Raw genomic sequence first — 20,307 nt, forward strand, 5'->3', positions numbered from 1 at the left:
CGGGTAGGGTATGGGTATCGGGTACAGGTAGCCGGGTATCGGGTAGGGTACGGGTATCGGGTAGGGTACGGGTATCGGGTACCCGGTTGCGACCTCTGTCGCTGGCCCAGCGGCAGCGCATTAGCTACTTTATGCAGAAGTTAACGGTTTGAATCCAGCAGCCGCCCTGGCGATGCATGCGGTGGTGCGCTGTTAACCGTCAACAACACTACGCGCCGTCCGCTTCACTCACAGTGGACGTCAAAGATCCCGTGACGTCATTCGCAAGAGCGAGCCATCGTGCGCCGGCGTCGCGGTCCACGTTTGCCAGATTTGAAAGAAATTTCGCCGGGGATTATCCTGTTTTGTCTAGGATTTTATATAGCGCTCTTGTCAAAGCGCTTCACAGGAATTAGAAATGGTGCATTAGTATTGGCTGATGGGGTAAAGCGATGGGATTTGAGTGTTGGGGAGGGGAAGGGATGGCAAGGAAGGGTGATGACAGGGAAAAGGAGGGGCGAGGTTTGGAAGGGAAAGGGGGAGGATGGTCAAGGTTTTAAGGGCGAGGACAGAAAGTAGTAGAGGAATTACTCTTTGGTTCTTTCGGTAAAGTCACGTATAAGGATAAAATAATAAATTAAACAATAGCATACGACGATTAATTATTTTATCCTTATACGTGACTTTACCGAAAGAACCAAATAGTAATTCCTGCAGTCACGAAAGCTCCAAATTTAAGATAGTGGAGGGATACGCTTTTGAAAAAAGATGAGTCTTATGGGACGAATGAAAAATGTTTTAGTGAAGTGGAAACGTGGCTGAGCACAGGGAGGGGGGGGGCGTAGTGATGGACAACAGAGATTGTGAATGCAGGGGCCGAGATGGGACATTATAAGAAATAAGAGACGCGAGATTGGGATTATACACACAGCAGTAACATCGCCCACCCCCACCCCAACTCCCCCACTGCAAAAAAAAAAAATTGGCAGGACCCTCTTGAAAAGGAGTCATGAGACTCGGCGAGGCTTCCCTGGGTAAATGAGCGATCGTGATGACGCCAATGGGCCGAACAAACGAGACGGTGAAAACAAAAGGCAACGAGAATGTGACTTTTCGATTTAAAGCTTTCGTGACTGCAGGGATTCATATTCTTGGTTCTTTCGGTAAAGTCACGTAGAAGGGAAATAATAAAATAATAAAAATAAAACATAATAAAATACAATTCTCACGACGTTTCGGCCACAACGCAAGCAGCCGTCCTCAGGTGAAGAACAGGTCTGTCGGAAAGACAGCATCTGAATGGGCACCACCAGGCTTGGCAGCGTATATTTAAGCTGGGTTGGAGGGTGGAAGGGGCGCCTTGACAAAGGAATTTGCATATTCCGCTGTCTTTCCGACAGACCTGTTCTTCACCTGAGGACGGCTGCTTGCGTTGTGGCCGAAACGTCTTGAGAATTATTTTATAATGTTTTATTTTTATTATTTTATTATTTCCCTTCTACGTGACTTTTACCGAAAGAACCCAAGAAAGAGAATGTGACTCTCGGATCGATTTTCACGCGCACTGAATCGCTGGCGGTTGGAGGGGAAGGGAGGCGAATAACTGCATCCCAAGTGAACGTCAAAACAATCGCTCGGGGTGGAACGACGGATATGAATCATCGATGCACGTCGAAAGCTAACCGTGAGCTAACCATACACGCACCCAATGGGGCTCGTTGGGGTCAACGGTTCACGTCACCTCTGCAGCCAATCTGAAGTGCTACAATTCGCCGCGATGATAAACAACAAAAAGTGACACCATTGGAACCTCGTTTGCCAGTAAAAATATGATAATTGTTTTTTTACCCTTCTATATGGCAACAAAACTGACACCTTTTTACAAGGAGTCATGTTTGCATAGACCACAATATTGGCTGATGCAGTCATAATGCTGTCTCGGGTGTGGACCAATCAACTTCAAGGACAGTGCATACATTATCAGAGTTATGTTTTTTGTTTGCATTATGACTGCAGGTATTGTGGTCTATGCAAACATGACTCCTTGTAAAAAAGTTGTCAGTTTTGTTGCCAGATAGAAGGGTAGAAAACCAATGAACAAAAAGTGATTCCGAAATCCAATCGCGATTCAAAATTGTGACGTTTATCAAATCGCTGGAGTGGCGGTGGTGCGGGAAAGGGGGGGAGGACAGGGGGGGGGGTCAGAGGAATCGGACATCGTTGATTTGCATCACGGTTGCGTGCCCAAAAACGTTGCCGGCAGCCTCCACACCGCCCCAAAACAACGGAGGCAGCGCCACAACATTTTCGCTCAACATTCGGACAAAAAACGAGCGATCATCGCCGAGGTACGACCGATGCGAAGCGCACTTCGACGACGGACGGCCGACGCCGACAAAACGAGCGGGACGACGTCAACTCTTTGCCGTTCGACGAAGGGGGGGCACGCGGCAGGGGCAGAGGCGGCCAGGCAGCGGCGGTACCTTGCTCGGGGTGCGAGTCGACAGCAGGAAGCCCCTCCACGCAGTCAGCACCTGCGTCCACACCGCGTCCACACCGCGTCCACGTGACCAAACGCAAGGGGGTGCCTGGAGGAGCCGTATTTGGCTTCAGGTGGCGGTGCGGTGGTGGTGGCTTCGTGCGAGGAGGCCGCGGGTGGGGGTGAGGGGGGGTGAGGGGGGGGGGTAATCGTGCCCTACACCTGTCAGTGTGGCGCTGGCCCCTGGGCTCACCACAGCTTCCCCCCCCCACCGCGTGCCGGCACACATCCGCCCAGCCGCGCCATCTACCCCCCCACCACCACGAACGGCTCCGCAGAGCCGAGCTCCTAGGTTCCTCCCGCATCAAACGTGCGGCACCGCAGTGGTAACGCTCGCGACATGCTAGGTGTGCAACGTTGCTGACGGACTGCGTGCTGTCTTGTCGTGGTCTGGGTCTGTTTTTGTTTTCGCTTTGCTGCCTTGCCCCAAGATTGCAATTTGGTTTTGAGAAATCGGCAGGAATTGATGTACTTACGCAATTTTACTCGCGAACTTAGTTTCATTTTATTGAGTGACTTGCTTGGCTTTCTTTTGCTTTCCACTCCCGCAATTGTTTTCGCTTGGTTTGTTGTAACTTTGTGACCTGCCCCGACTGGATATCGCTGATAAAGAGCTTCACAGTTCTTCTTGGTTCTTTCGGTAAAGTCACGTAGAAGTAAAATAATAAAAATAAAACAATTAAATAATTATATTTAAAGCTTTCGTGACTGCAGGGATTCATCTTCTTGGTTCTTTCGGTAAAGTCACGTAGAAGGGAAATAATAAAATAATAAAAATAAAACATAATAAAATAATTGTATTTAAAGCTTTCGTGACTGCAGGGATTCATCGTCTTGGTTCTTTCGGTAAAGTCACGTAGAAGGGAAATAATAAAATAATAAAAACAAAACAATAAAATACTATGTTTTCTTTTAATTATTTTATTATTTCCTTTCTACGTGACTTTACCGAAAGAACCAAGAAGATGAATCCCTGCAGTCTCGAAAGCTTTAAATCGACATTTAAAAGCTTTACAGTTCATCGGATTCTTCCAGCCTAAATTAATATTCAGATTCTGATGTCTCGCTCCCTGTGAGCACGTATTTATTTCTTCTCCGGGCCCTCCGGTTTTTCCCTCCACATTTCGAAACACGCGTTTAGATTATTTAGATTGTTTGGCTGTGACATATTTCCAGCCTTTAACCAGGCCCACAGCAACCCTTATCCTTACAGCCTTTAACCAGGCTCACAGCAACCATTATCCTTACAGCCTTTAACCAGGCCCACACAGCAACCATTATCCTTACAGCCTTTAACCAGGCTCACAGCAACCATTATCCTTACAGCCTTTAACCAGGCCCACAGCAACCCTTATCCTTACAGCCTTTAACCAGGCCCACAGCAACCCTTATCCTTACAGCCTTTAACCAGGCCCACAGCAACCCTTATCCTTACAGCCTTTAACCAGGCCCACAGCAACCCTTATCCTTACAGCCTTTAACCAGGCTCACAGCAACCCTTATCCTTACAGCCTGTAACCAGGCCCACAGCAACAGATACCATGCACGCATGCTACGATCACCATTGATCCCCTATAGGCCGTTATATGGTCTATGATCCAGGACTCATCAAATCACTGCAGTTGCTCGCTTGCCAGCGATCAGTCGCCTCCTAATCGCTCTTCTATAGCCAACACCACAGTCACTGTTCTCACAAACTTCATTCATTGATTTCCCCACCCATGTTGAGGACTCGGTCTACTGGTTTTCTCCATCTTCTTAGGTTTCTTCGGTAAAGTCACGTAGGTAAAACATTAAAATTAATAAAAGTAAAACAAAATAAAAATCACGACGTTTCGGAGGCAACACAAGCTTCCGTCTTCAGGTGGAACCGTCACAGCCACGACAGCTGTATCAAGTAAATTTACTTGATACACTTGATACAGCTGTCGTGGCTGTGACGGTTCCACCTGAAGACAGAAGCTTGTGTTGCCTCCGAAACGTCGTGATTTTTATTTTGTTTTACTTTTATTAATTTTAATGTTTTACCTATGTGACTTTACCGAAAAAAAACCTAAGAATATTTCTCCATCTTCACCGCTAACACTGCAGGTTGCAAGAACGCACTCAGCCACTCACTCACTCACTGAGGAACTCATCCTAATGACTCACTCACTCACCCATTCACTCACTCACTCAGCCACCCGCTCACCAAACTGCAGGTCACCTCACTTCTCTTCCTGCTTCCTCCCTCGTACTGCTCCACTTTGGAATTCCCTCTCCCATCGCCATCTCTGTTGTTCCCAAGCTCTCGTAATAACCTTGCTAACTTGTTTCTATCTACGTGACTTTACCGAAAGACCCAAAGAGTTTGAAGAAATGTGTTACACACTCTATCTTGCACAACTTTCGTGGTGCAGTGAACGCTCGATGTTTTGGACCTGTTTCAAGACAATCGACACCACAATTGCTGACCCCATGTCCGTACTGGACATCTGTGAAACAGAGCTTCATGGCTCATCAGATTCAGATTTGCCCACATTTTGTCCAAATAATTTTATTTCTACGAGAGAAAAAAAATGGGGCTGACAACCATTGCCGCTCGTTAACGGTTGCTAGAACACGGCCACCCCGGTGCGTCACAGTCTGATCGGGGCTCCAATGGCCGGAGCTGTGACGACCGCGATGCCTCGGCTCCAGTGGCGGCTCCTGCAAAATCTCTCAGGGGGGGCAAATGTCTGGATGATTTATAAGGATAAGGTCCACCCATGCAAAGGATAAATTAACAGCTTAAGCATGTAAAGGCAACTTCACTTCTTTAATATTAATGAAAAATAAAGTGACTCTTACAATACATCTTGTTTGTTTCTATACTCACTATTAATACAATCCACTCAAGTTTCTTGTATTAAAGATTCCACTAGGTGGCGACAAATAATATTGTTGGATGAAACGTGCTTACGTATGATGACGTAAGCACGTTAGTGCGAGCCCTCCCGGAAGCCATAGAGAATGCATTGCAGCGCCCCCCGTTCGAAAAAAAACATCTTTGAATGTAAGTCGATGGGACCACTCTGGGCGATTCTCAGCCGGAGTGAAATCGCCCAAAAAGAGGCGGTACTCCACAGAACGTGACATGACGCTGATTGGACTATATCCAGAGGCACAGTGACGGCTAGCATAGCTCTGTGGTTGAATGACATTGGTGGTGCGTCGCCCAATCGCCCTAATGAAGAAACCGCCCCTGCTCGGCTCCATGGCACTGCCCCCGGCCCTCACCAGGAGTCGCTCGGCCGCCGATCCCTTGGTGTCGAGCCGCACGGTCGTGTGGAAACGCGGGGCCCCGTGACGGCCCAGTAGGCTTCGCCAGCTGCCTGTCCACGGCAACACGCACAGCAACAACAACAACAACGTCAACAGTTTGTCTCGGCAACTGCCAACAGCGTCAACAAATTAAGGTTTACACTCATTACACACAAAGTGCTTGCCGCAAATGAACCACGATACTTTGCTGATCTGGTTAGGGAGCGTAATCCATCACGCCAACTCCGGTGATTCTCCCAGCAGCAGCAGCAGCTTTTGGCTAACCATCAAACAAAGTTACTGCATCGCGCGCATTCAGATGCGCTTCTGCGGCTGTCTGGAACGCTCTTCCTTCTGATATTAGGAAGCCACTGGAGCCTTGCACTTTTACATCACCTGGATTGAAAACTCATTTCTTTAGAGCTGGTGTTTGTGTTTTGTTTGTTGTCCTTCCCTTGCACCTCCGATTAGCACGGTTGGCTAATATGTCTCAACAACTGTTAACAGGATCAACAACTTGTCTCAACAATAACTCTAACTAACAAAACATCATCAACAAAGACAAAACCTAAGAGTATGAATCCTTGCAGTCACGAAAGCTTCAAATCTAGAATCATCAACAACTCAAATTTTTTTTTTAAAGAGCTATGTAGCTCAGTAGGCCTTACCTGGTAAAATAAACAAAAACAATGTTTAGTTCAAATAATTTAAATAAATAACAAAAATACTTCATCACGCATTTAGTGAAATCTATTTTTGAGTTCTCCTAACTCATTTTCGGTACCCCTCGCGGCTTACCGCCCTCGTCGCCCACCACTAACGCCCGGCCCCGTGCCGCAGCACGCGTTTACTCATTATCCGGCAGAGGTCGCAACCGGGTACCCGATACCCGTACCCTACCCGATACCCGTACCCGGCCGGGTACGGGGGTAGGGTACCCGTTTGCGACCCTGGTGCGGCCGGGTACGGGTAGGCCGTGAGTTACTGGCGAGTAACCGTTTGTCACTCATTTCCCAACGTCGTCTCTTCTCACAATTCAAGTTCCTAGAATCAACCCACCCGCGCCTGCAACATGGCTTCATCCCAGAGGTCGCAATCGGGTACTCGTACCCGTACCCGTTTGCGACCCTGGTGCGGCCGGGTACGGGTAAGGAATCAAAACCCGTTTGCGACCTCCGTTATCCGGTGTGTGCAAAAAGTGCAACGACTCAATTTGTAATGGAACGGAGCAGACAGATAAATGCGGAAATGGTGGATCGTGACGAATGGCGTTTTGAGAAGTCCTGCTCTAAATTGACATTTTGAAATCTCCCACTGAGACCTTTCAAGGCAAATTCGTCGCCATGACACCATGTCTCTGATGGGCATTAAGTTCCTGCTTCTGCTGTGCTTACTCCGGCTGCTGCTGCTGTTACTCCTCGTGTTGCTGTTAATTCTGCTGTTACTCCTGCTGTTGCTTTTACTCCTGCTGCTGCTGCTTGTGTCACTACTGCTGCTACTAATGCTTTTGCTGCTACTGGATGGGGGCTGCTCTTGCTCCTGTTGTTGCTCCTGTTGTTGCTCCTGTTGCTGCAGGGCTCAGGGCTGCGGTCCTCATTTGAGTAATGCGGTCACGGGCAGTGGATCCAAATCAGCTCATCGCCCTGGGAACGTAAATCAGATCCCACATCTCCGCTACGGCTGCCGCCACAGTTGCACGCATCGCAGCTCCAACGTCGGAGATGACAAATCCCCGATGGCACAAAACCGAGTGAGCAGGAGTGCAGGAAAACGTGGCATTTACCCTGCCAGGACGTTCATCACAAGTCCTCATTCTTTCGCCGTCACTTCTCATTGTCGTTTTGCACGTCAGCAAAACGAAATTGCGAAGCCACAAGCTGTAACCTCGCATTTTTAAATCCTTTATATTAAGTTCACTTGCTTGCTTGCGCGCTTACGACCGTGCAAATCTTTCGGTCGTTTATTAACCCACTTCCCGTGATCCAATCGAGCTGACATTTTGCACACAGACTCGTTGTGCGTGACAATTTATTTTCGTGAAAATTTTTTTTCCAAAATTTTCCACTTTTTAGGAAAAAAAAAATGTCATATTTAATTTAAAATACCAATGTGATAAAAATGAAACTCTTACTCAAGAAAAACAGAAATGAATAATAAAATAAAACCGATGCCACGCATATAAAGGATTTATAGTGAAAAACTTTGTTTTTACGGGTTAATTTTTTGGATGCTTCGCAGGCCACTTTGCAGCATCAGAGGCACGTGAGGACAATGACTTTCTCAAACGGTGGGTGACTCATGTCTGTCTCATGGGGGAAGTGTGTCCCCATGACTCACCATGTGCCCGTGTGTCACCGTGTCCACGTGGATCACCGTATCCCCTTTTATCTCAATATCCCCATGTCTCTCCACGTCACTGTTTCTCGCTGTGTCTTAATTTTTCCCCCGTGTCTTGCCATGTCCACACGTCTGGCTGTGTTTTTCTGCATCGCAGCTCCTTGCTGTGTCTCGCTGTGTCCCTCTGCGTCTCTCGCTGTCCCCGTTTCTCGCCGTGGTGGTGGAGGAAGTGAGACGTGGCGATGAGGAGGCTGTTTGCCCCACCACCACCACATCAGTTTCGATTCCACAAACTCAGCTGCGACTGCATCTCACAGATAGCGCTGTGCAGCCGTCTCCACCTTCTCCGTGCCGGCCGGGACACTCCAGCCAGTCCCAACCGTGGGCCGAGCAGAGCGGGGAAACCACCACCGCCACCATCGCCACTGCCACCACCACCACTACCGCCACCACCGCCACCACCGCCACCACCACCACCACCGCCACCACCACCACTACCGCCACCACCGCCACCACTGCCACCACCGCCACCACCGCCACCACCGCCACCACCGTCACCACCACCGCCACCACCGCCACCACCACCGCCACCACCGCCACCACCACCACCACCGCCACCACCGCCACCGCCGCCACCGCCACCACCGCCACCACCGCCACCACTGCCACCACCGCCACCACCGCCACGCATCGCTGGAACTGCATGAACGTCGGTACTGCCGGGTTCGTCAGCGGGCAGGCTGAGAAGGTGGCCTCCTGGGCTTGTGCCACTTCCCTCAAGGGTGCTGTGGCAACCACTTCCTGCGCAGTGTCCATGCCTCCTGTCAGCTGCACTCGAGATTTCCGCGCCTTCGAGGGCTGCCGTCTGAACCGCCGCTGCAACAACCAAAGGCTTTCTATGGAAGGCCTCAGGTCAACAATGGCTCGGCGAGAGGTGACTCATTCTCCTCTGCTGCCCCCCCCCCCCATAATCTGAAACTATCTTCCCCACAGCCTGCAGTGCCATCAATTCTTGAAACCAGGGTCAACCCCCTTCCTGTGTTCCTGCCGATGACCGATAGCCCTCTATAGAGCATTCTGCAATGCGGTCCAGTCTAGATTGTATATAAAACACAAACCGTGCTGCATTATGCATTTTGAGTTTGGCCGAGGCAGTCTAAAGCCGACAACCAAGTTACTGTGAATACATCCGTTCTCTTTAAATATTCCAAGATAAGCAGGTTTGCGTCTGGTTAGCACTTAGATGGATGACCACCACGGCTTGCCAGGTGTTGTAGGCGTGGGGCCGCGAGGTGTGGCCAGGAGATAGCAGTGCCGAGTGCCGCTCGCTCGCATTCAGCGCGGTGCTGGATTTCCTCCGGGCTCTCAGGTTTCCTCCGACAAAAAAAGCCAAAAGATTACAAATGAAATCGATCAAACGTCCAAATGCAGCAGCACCCTCCTGACAAAAGAATCCTGAGACCAAGCGAGGCTTTTCTGGGTAAATATTCACGGAACTGGTCGCTTAGGGTCCCGTGGCATCCTCTGATCGAGAGCAACGCCACATAGCCCTTCAATCGCACCCACAAGTGACACCACATTTTCCCAGTCTTCAGATCTCTCCATTGTCTTTGGCATACTTCACGGATCCATCCCTGCCTACCTCTCCCCTCCTCCTCTCGCCCGACTCTTTCCCACGTCTTATCGCATTTCAATTTATATGGCGCCTTGAGTAAGGCGCTGAACAAAAAAATTGGTATTTGTACAGCAGAATAGTGGTGAGATGAGATGAGTTGATGAGAGGGATGGTCTTACATGAGTATGATGATGCGTGAAATAAACAATGATGAGAGTGACAATGGGTCGTTTAATGATGATGAGTGAGTGCGATGAATTGGTAGGGAGGTTGGGAAGAGGGATGGTATTCATGATGGGGAAGAAGGGGGAAGGAGAGTTCGGGTAAGCGAGGGAAGGTGAGTTTGTCGAGAAGAACGAAAAATAAGACAGTGAGGCTGATTCATCTTCTTGGTTCTTTCGGTAAAGTCACGTAGAATGGAAATAATAAAATAATAAAAATAAAACATTGTTAAATAATTCTCACGACGTTTCGGCCACAACGCAAGCAGCCGTCCTCAGGTGGAGAGCAGGTCTGTCGAGTCTATTTTATTATTTCCATTCTACGTGACTTTACCGAAAGAACCAAGCAGATGAATCCCTGCAGTCACGAAAGCTTTAAATCGAAAAGTGAGGCTGATTGTTTGACGTGTCGGGGCAGTCGGTTCCGGTATAAGTATGCCAGAAGCGAGGAGGAACGGAATCAAGGACAGTGCGTATATTATCAGAGTTATGTTTTTTGTTTGCATTATCGCTGCAGGTATTGTGGTCTATGCAAACATGACTCCTTGTAAAAAGGTGTCAGTTTTGTTGCCAGATAAAAGGGTAAAAAACCCATTATCATATGTTTTCTTCTGGCAAATGAGGTACCAATGGTGTAAATGCTTACCCCGAGCTCTCATACTCTGATGGTGCATTGTCTTTGAGTTGTGCGCCTTTTGGCGTCATCTGGTCCAACCCATGTGAGACTAGGCTCTAAGGAAAGCTGTCTCGGGTGTGGACCAATCATCTTCAAGGACAGTGCATATATTATCAGAGTTATGTTTTTTGTTTGCATTATGGCTGCAGGTATTGTGGTCTATGCAAACATGACTCCTTGTAAAAAGGTGTCAGTTTTATTGCCAGATAGAAGGGTAAAAAAACAATTATATGTTTTACTGGCAAATGAGGTTCCAATGGTGAGGAACGGAATCGTCGGGGGAACAGACAGAGACAGCTGGGATTCCACTCTGCCCCAGCAATCAAGGCCTGTACCACACTGAACCGTACTCAATGCAATGCAACTGCCATTGGACCAACACCGCAGCTGTGTTCATAGGTGGTCGATGAATGGCGTGCAATCCCCGCTCTCTCTTTTCGCCTTGTGCAAACACGCACCGTCCTGCACTCTCTGGTTTTCACTCGATCTTCTTCTTCCTTCGCATGGATATTAATTGAGTAGCCACTGTAAATTGATGTTAACATTTTTTTATCCATTTATCGATTTAAAGCTTTCGTGACTGCAGGGATTCATCTTCGTGGTTCTTTCGGTAAAGTCAGAGGACAGCGAGCGTGAATCACTCATGTCCTGGGAGTTCACGCGCATAGGCTCACATAGGAGACCCACAGATTTATCCTGGAGACCCAAAGATTCACAGACACATAGGCTCACACTGAAGCCCACATACCCCACAGAGACCCATAGACTCACACAGAAACCCATTGATTCACACAGAGACCCAAAGATTCACAGACGCATAGGCTCACACTGAAGCCCACAGACCCCACAGAGACCCATAGACTCACACAGAAACCCACTGATTCACACAGAGACCCAAAGATTCACAGACACATAGGCTCACACTGAAGCCCACAGACCCCACAGAGACCTATAGACTCACACAGAAACCCATTGATTCACACAGAGACCCAAAGATTCACAGACGCATCGGCTCACACTGAGGCCCACAAAATCACACAGAGATCCATAGACCTACACAGACCCGTCGGTTCACCGAAACACACAGTCTCACGCAGACCCATAGATTTAAACAGAGACCCACATGGTTACATAAAGACCCATACACCCACAATGTGTTCCACTCTTTGTTGAGGTGCGCCACATTTGCATTTGGGGAATTATTTTATTTTCCATTTGTGGAAAGGTGGTTGCACCAGCTGTGGTCAGGTCGGCTAGGATGTAAGGTAGCCCATTGCTTGCGGGGAGGGTGGCAGTGAGAGCTTCCAAATGGCTGGTCGGTGGTGGTTGTGAGATCGACAATGAGCAGCTTATTCAGGATGAATCATAATATTTTAGACTGGAGGAATCCGACGAGGTAAGAAGGTATTTTTCACAGATGTCCAGTAGAGCCAGGTGAGCAAGTACTGGTAGGAACCTCCTGGTTACACCAGCCCACAGGGACTCACGCCGGCCTGTGCCCGCCCTCACACTCGGCCATATTTGCGGAATACACCACGCCGCCGTTGACCCTGGCCATTGACCGAGCAACCCAACGTTCCTACCAGCTCCCTCCGCAGGAATGTGTTTAGGTGATGTTTTGTGTTCTTCCAATTGTTCTTCCACCAGTCTTCGACTCACTTATTGTCTACAGCTCGCAGGTGGCAGTGAGGCGGTGCTAACCGAGCTGTTATTTTCTCTCCATGAAACGGTGTTCGCCCGCTCTCCAGATCAGACCACGCGCTCTCATGAACAACAAACTTGCATTGCGGTGCATTGCTTGGAAAGACAAACAAAAAATAAGCCATCAGTGGTACGTCGGAGGCTTTCATCCAGTAGTGAATCAATCGTGGCTGATGATGATTAAGATGACGGTCATCCTGACTCCTCGCCCAGTGGGCTGCTCCTGATGATGACGGTGACAGCATAGGAAGGCCCTCATCCAGATTTAGCAAGGCGGTGGTGGCTATGCATGCCCGTAATCCAGCACTATGGAGGCGAGAGTTAGTGGATCACCGCACAAAGTTAGTGAAACTCCCTTCTCGTGGACGTCTAGAAGGTGGCATACCCTGGGCTCGTTAGGCGGTACAGCAAAAATGTGGACTCTGTCTGTGTGGAATCGAATGTTTCCCCCTCGCACATGGGAGTTAAATATTGTTGTTTCAAGTGAATTATTAGCCAATCGTTTTAATATTTACGTTCTGTATTATTATTATTATTTTGTACGTGTATTGTGAAAAGTGATATAAACGTAATATATTTTGAGGTAAGGAGCAGAAAAAACTGTGCGAAACACATCTCTCATTTGTAGTATTACGTTCATGGGAAAGGCCGTTCAGATTTACAAAAATGTTGTTTTTATGTGTGTTTATTAAAATAAGCCATCCCTTTTGTAAATTGAGGGATACCAGTCACAAGAGTAAACTTGCGACGTAGCCTGACGTTGCAAACTTACCGGGGCGGCCCCTGCTACGAGCCATCCGGTGCAGGGATCGAACCCAGACCTACAGCTCAGAGAGCCAGCACCCACAGTCCGACACTAACACAGCATTCACCACCTCTCACCAGAGTCAAAATGCCTCACCACAGAAACACCCCAACCAGTTCAGAATCAGAATATTTTTTTCTGAAAATGTATTTATACTGGAGGAATCCGATAAACTATAAAGCTCTTTTTTACAGCCCTTCACCAGCTCACCCATCCTCACCACACACACTCACCATGATGCTACTCACCTATCCTCACCACACACACTCACCATGATGCTACTCACCTATCCTCACCACACACACTCACCATAGAGCTCCTCACAGCTCACCCATCCTCACCACACACACTCACCACGGAGCTCCTCACCCATCCTCACCACACACACTCACCATGATGCTACTTACCAGCTCACTCATCCTCACCACACACACTCACCATAGAGTTCCTCACAGCTCACCCATCCTCACCACACACACTCACCACAAAGCCCCTCACCCACCCTCACCACACACACTCACCACAGAGCTCCTCACCCATCCTCACCACACACACTCACCACAGAGCTCCTCACCCACCCTCACCACACACACTCACCACAGAGCTACTCACCCATCCTCACCACACACACTCACCATAGAACTCCTCACCCATCCTCACCACACACATTCACCATACAGCTCCTCACCCATCCTCACCACACACACTCACCGCACAGCTCCTCACCCATCCTCACCACACACACTCACCACAGAGCTCTTCACCCACCCTCACCACACGCACTCACCACAGAGCTCCTCACCCATCCTCACCACACGCACTCACCACAGAGCTACTCACCCATCCTCACCACACGCACTCACCACAGAGCTCCTCACCCATCCTCACCACACGCATTCACCACAGAGCTCTTCACCCACCCTCACCACACGCACTCACCACAGAGCTCCTCACCCATCCTCACCACACACACTCACCACAGAGCTCCTCACCCACCCTCACCACACGCACTCACCACAGAGCTCCTCACCCATCCTCACCACACACACTCACCACAGAGCTCCTCACCCACCCTCACCACACACACTCACCACAGAGCTCCTCACCCATCCTCACCACACACACTCACCACAGAGCTCCTCACCCATCCTCACCACACACACTCACCACAGAGCTCCTCACCCACCCTCACCACACACACTCACCACAGAGCTACTCACCCATCCTCACCACACACACTCACCACAGAGCTCCTCACCCATCCTCACCACACACACTCACCACAGAGCTCCTCACCCACCCTCACCACACGCACTCACCACAGAGCTCCTCACCCATCCTCACCACACGCACTCACCACAGAGCTACTCACCCACCCTCACCACACACACTCACCACAGAGCTCCTCACCCATCCTCACCACACACACTCACCACAGAGCCCCTCACCAATCCTCCCCACACACACCACAGAGCTCCTCACCCATCCTCACCACACACACTCACCATAGAACTCCTCACCCATCCTCACCACACACACTCACCACAGAGCTCCTCACCCATCCTCACCACACACACTCACCACAGAGCTCCTCACCCACCCTCACCACACACACTCACCATAGAACTCCTCACCCACCCTCACCACACACACTCACCACAGAGCTCCTCACCCACCCTCACCACACACACTCACCATAGAGCCCCTCACCCATCCTCACCACACACACCATGGCGCTCCTCACCCATCCTCACCACACACACTCACCATAGAGCCCCTCACCCATCCTCACCACACACACCATGGCGCTCCTCACCCATCCTCACCACACACACTCACCACAGAGCTCCTCACCCATCCTCACCACACACACTCACCACAGAGCTCCTCACCCATCCTCACCACACACACTCACCACACAGCTCCTCACCCACCCTCACCACGAGCCCTCACCTGAGGTTGCGCTTTCCTCCTCAGCCATGGCCCCCCTTGGTCCCGTCTCTGGTTCCAGGAGACGACGAGTGAGGGACCCCACCTCCGCCAGGAGTCCCGTCGAGTCCTACTCAGGAGTAACGGGACCCCCCCCTCAGTCCCCAGCGCCTGAGTTGTGGTGCCGCCCCGGGGCTGCACACGTGCTTTGGTGATGACGTCATCAGACACGCCCACTTCCCCGCCCCGCCTACTTCATCCGCCCCGCCCACTTCCCCCGCCCGCCCCGCCCACATCTTCCGCTCTGCACGCCCCTCCACCCGCCCCACCACCCGCCCCTCCACCCTCCACCCGCCCCTCCACCCTCCACCCTTCACTTGCCCCTCCACCCGCCCCTCCACCCTTCACCCGCCCCTCCACCCTTCACCCGCCCCTCCACTCTCCACCCGCCCCTCCACCCTCCACCCGCCCCTCCACCCTCCACCCGCCCCTCCACCCTCCACCCGCCCCTCCACCCTCCACCCTTCACTTGCCCCTCCACCCGCCCCTCCACCCTTCACCCGCCGCTCCACCCTCCACCCGCCCCTCCACCCTTCACCCGCCCCTCCACCCTCCACCCGCCCCTCCACCCTCCACCCGCCCCTCCACCCTCCACCCGCCCCTCCACCCTCCACCCGCCCCTCCACCCTCCACCCGCCCCTCCACCCTCCACCCGCCCCTGCACCCCCCTCCGTTGTGTATGGATACAGTGCACACCAACACGTGGGAGAGATGTGATGTGAGTCGCTTCGACTGTAAGGTGCCGTCCATAAATGACGTCACGCACCTGGGGGGGGGGGTCAGACATTTGTGACGATGTGTGACGAGGGGGGGGGGGTGAGAAATGTGACGTCACATCAAAATGCGCAACTTTAAATAAATATAGACAACACGTTCTACTTAATGAAATAGACTTTTTAATAAAAAAAAATTAACAGAGTGCAGCGCCACATTAAATACGCACTACAATGACAATATTTTAAAGCGATTTTAAGCACGTTTTATTTTGGGGGGGGGAAGGGCAGAGCTTTGTGACGTCATATTTAAGGGGGGGGGGGGTCTGACTTTTTGTGACGCCGTGTGACGAGGGGGGGGGGAGGTCAAAAATCGTCAAAAATCGCGTGACGTCATTTATGGACGGCCCCAAACACGCCGTGGGTGATGCAGACAGCCGTGACTCGAGCGCCGTCTGGCGGAGAGGATGGCACACTTGCATCGGCGCCTCCACAGCAGAGGTCGCAACCGGGTACCCGATACCCGTACCCTACCCGATACCCGGCTACCCGTACCCGGCCGGGTACGGGTAGCCGTTTGCGACCCTGGTGTGGCCGGGTACGGATACGGGTAAGGAATCAAAACCCGTTTGCGACCTCTGCTACACAGTGTTGAGGCCACGTGTCCAACTTCCACTGCTGGATGAATGGCCATCTCCCCACGCTACGCCTGTCGTAGAAATGTATTTGACTCGACTTCTTCACCCTATTCATTGCGGGTTGGTGAATGTGGGGATGAATGGCCATGGAGGCACAGCTGGTGCATCTGCCCATACCCGTTAGACCAATTCAGACCTTTTTGGTCACCCCTTATAAATATCAACGTTCATCCGATACACTACACTATACACTATACTATACACTACACTATACACTACACACTACTATACATATCTGTCAAGCCTTTATCAGTGCCCTACCTTATTACAAACCCATTCAGACCTATTGGTCACCCCCGTGCCCATTCTAAATATCAACGTTCATCCTACAATGCCCCTATTGAAACGGCTGTACGCCATGTGGACCTGAAAACTAAATTTCCCTGTACAAGAATACGGGGTAAACCGTATGGGTTGCCAGGTAATGGACCACCATTACCACAATCATAATTACCACTGTCATCATCACCACTGTCATCATGACCACCATCATGACCACCATCACCACCACCACCACCATAACTGTGAATGCCTGATCAGTGCCCTACCTTATTACAGACCAATTAACACCAATTCACACCATACATCGAAACTAACGAGAAAATCACCTGGGGACAGTGAGATGTCTTTAATTGGCGATACCAGGTGCGCTGAGTTAAGAACAGAAGAGGTGGTCTTACCAGTGAATGGCTGCGAGGTGAGCCAATGGGGTGTACCTTCTTTATGGATTTTTGGTAAGCCATATAATCTGGGTGGTCTAGCAGCAGAAGGTTTTAAGGAAACCCGTTTGGTCTGTTCAATTAATGAAGCCGAATTAGTGATGATACTGTTCGTTTTGTAACGAGGCAATTGGTGGGATCTCTTTTAGTTTTAGTGTAGCCACCATCATTAAGTAGGTCCTGAAAATTGTTATTGTACACTTTTTATCCATGATGACCGTGGCATTGCCCTTGTCGGCTGAGAGGATGACGATATCTTCCCTCTTTTTAAATTGAGATAACTCAAAGCGCTCCTCCGTACAGATGTTGCTGACTGGTATCTTAGCGCTTTTGAGGGTTGCAGCGATTTCAGATCTTGTTGCGTCTGCAGCGATGTGTCCGAAACCCTGAAGAGCTACATCGACCTGGGCAATAATGTCATCCACTGGTATGTGTTTGGGGGTTACTGCGAAGTTCAATGCTTTAGCCAAAACCGACTTTAGACCATCGGAAATTGGGCTGTTACTCAGATTAATAACAACCTTGCCAACATCTAACTTTTTAATATGTGGATCTGGTTTCTACTTGGAAAGAATGTTGAACTTGGAAATCAGATTATCTTTACATTTAGCTGACATTGTAGCGGCTGATGAAGCGGTCATGTTATCTACATGTTCCCAATCAGATGTAGACATTTTTTCTGTCAATGTTAAGTGTGATTTCAAGAGTGTCTTGTCTACATGATCCAGTTCAATCTAACTCTCTCAGAGATCAGGGCCAAGCTAGCTCTGAACAAAATTCGTTTGGTATTGGAATATGATATATAGATACTGGAGCCAGAACCGGCCCTAGACCTTTGGGGGCCCTAAGCAAAATTTGGTTGGAGGCCCCTTTGATGTATGATTTTTTTTCACCCACTCGCTAGCAGTAACTCTAGGGGGCCCTCTGCTGGCCACGGGGCCCTTTGCAATTGCAAGGGTCGCTTAGTGGCTGAGCCGGCTCTGACTGGAGCACAAGTACAGCACAATAATGGATGTTACTACAGTGGCCAATACTGGCGACGCATGTTGAACTTCTTTCGCACCGTACGTAGCCAACCGTGCTAATCGGAGGGAGCTCGCAATATCCTTTGACCATATCCACCCTAAGCTCACGATTCTTAAACACATTCCTGCGGAGGGAGCTGGTAGGAACGTTGGGTTGCTCGGTCAATGGCCAGGGTCAACGGCGGCGTGGTGTATTCCGCAAATATGCCCGACTGTGAGGGCGGGCACAAGGCGGCGTGAGTAGGTTAAACGTTGAGTTTTATAAGGGCACCACGGGGTGACCAGCCCCTCCCAACCCAGCCCCTCCCCACCCAGCCCCTCCCTCCCCACCCTCCCCTCCTCACCCATCCCTCCCCTCCCCACCCAACCCCTCCCTGCACGACGGACGGACACAATAATCCCCTGTGGGCTGGTGTAACCAGGAGGTTCCTACCAGTATTATTATCAATATCCGCAACTGGCATATCTTATCTGATCCACGTGTTCTACTTCCCGTCTCTCAGCGTAATGCCAAGCGTGCACCTTCCATGCCGGCAAACGCGCAGCGTTCGGACGTAGTTCGAATCGTTGGACCAACGATTCATGTTTATTGAAATGCTTTCCACGCTTTCCCTTGTCAATGTCCAAGTGTCATCCACGTGTCACAGCGGACACGCAGTGGTGATGCAGTCGTCGGGGTTGTAAATTCTAATAGTGTATTCAATTATCGTTTATTATGATTCTGTGTACAGTGCAGTATTATCATTGTTGTAAATGATTAACAGCGACACGACCACGCAGTCATGCGGACTATGTATGTTTACACTGTTGAACTTCTTTTGTACCGTACATAGCCAACCATGCTCATCGAGGTGGTAGTGTTAATTGTTGTGCATCGACCGTGAAGATTCCAAATTCACACGGCGTAATTATTAAATTGTCACTACAGAAACACATTTTGTTTACTCGACCGCTGTACAAAATTAACTCCAGGTCCATGCCTTCACATGCCTCTGAATCGCCCATGGACTCACGAACACTCAACTCTCATCTCGCCCGACATCACTTCGCGAGCGGTAACATGGCCCATCAGGCGTGCGTTCACCTTTTGATGCAGGGGTTCGCGGTTTGCACCCCGTGTACTAACCGTAAAATACGGTGGACGTTAAATATTCCGTGATGTCTTTTGAGCAAGGCCAATTGTGGCCAACGTTATGATCAAACATTTTCCGGTGTTTAAAAAATGTACCTGCACACGATGGCCTACTAATTTCGAGTGACATCATGGGATGTTGGCTATCAACAAAAAGGCAACTCCTATGACTAATTGGGCATGGGACGCAAGCCTAGGATTGATCACCCTGTCGCTGGCCGCCTTTGGGGAGGGTGTATAGTGTGAAAGGCCGAAACACCCTAGGAACCAAAGGTTCACTACTGACGATGCGCTCCCCAAATTTCACCAGGCTCACTGTTCACGAACTCTTGGAAGTGCTTGCACAAAGGATAGTAACATCTCATCCTGTGTTCTTGGAATCATAGGATATTCACCGTCCACTGTCGCATGAACGGCGTGCATTCATTCGTACGGCGAATACGCCCGCAGGACAAACCAGAGCGACCTTGCCGGATTCAAACATTGCAACAGGCGGCGAACACACGACCTCGCGGCCACGTCCCCACTCCAAATATGCCAGCCTTGCTTTTTGCAGCCTTCAGATGTGTACACATTTAGAGACGCTTACGTGAATTATAACTCAAAAGGCAGTAATGACTGACAAAGCCATTTAAGGAAAGGGGGGAAAGACAACAACACATTTAACGGAGTCGCATTATCTTGGGCTCATGCTGGTGACCAATGATTGTATGAAAAGCCATCCAATTAAATTAGAATTTTTTCACTTAATTTGGCTATATTGCAGCTCTTAAGAATGAAACAAATACGTCAGTCGCACACAAAACACGGAATGCTAATAAAAAGGATGACTACATACAGTGGGCCTGTTCTCCAACACACGAGGGTAATGTACTG

General features: G+C 50.0%; 1 protein-coding gene across 4 annotated transcripts in view; it reads right to left on the bottom strand.

The window, feature by feature from the left end:
* LOC144951748 (F-actin-uncapping protein LRRC16A-like) overlaps positions 1 to 15,278 on the bottom strand; it is a 52,904-nt gene extending 37,626 nt beyond the window's left edge. For 3 of the 4 annotated variants that reach the window (XM_078882094.1, XM_078882091.1, XM_078882090.1), the window contains exons 1-3: positions 15,109 to 15,278; positions 5,777 to 5,871; positions 2,463 to 2,567 (exon numbers count right to left, since the gene is read on the bottom strand). In XM_078882094.1, coding sequence (XP_078738220.1) covers positions 2,463 to 2,567; positions 5,777 to 5,871; positions 15,109 to 15,136 — 228 coding nt within the window. In that variant the 5' untranslated portion in view covers positions 15,137 to 15,278. The remainder of the gene's footprint in view (positions 1 to 2,462; positions 2,568 to 5,776; positions 5,872 to 15,108) is intronic. The other variant, XM_078882092.1, reaches the window with a different exon arrangement.
* Positions 15,279 to 20,307: the final 5,029 nt, after the last annotated feature.

The sequence above is a fragment of the Lampetra fluviatilis genome, chromosome 63 (genome assembly GCF_964198595.1).
Source record: "Lampetra fluviatilis chromosome 63, kcLamFluv1.1, whole genome shotgun sequence".
NCBI classification, from domain to species: domain Eukaryota; kingdom Metazoa; phylum Chordata; class Hyperoartia; order Petromyzontiformes; family Petromyzontidae; genus Lampetra; species Lampetra fluviatilis.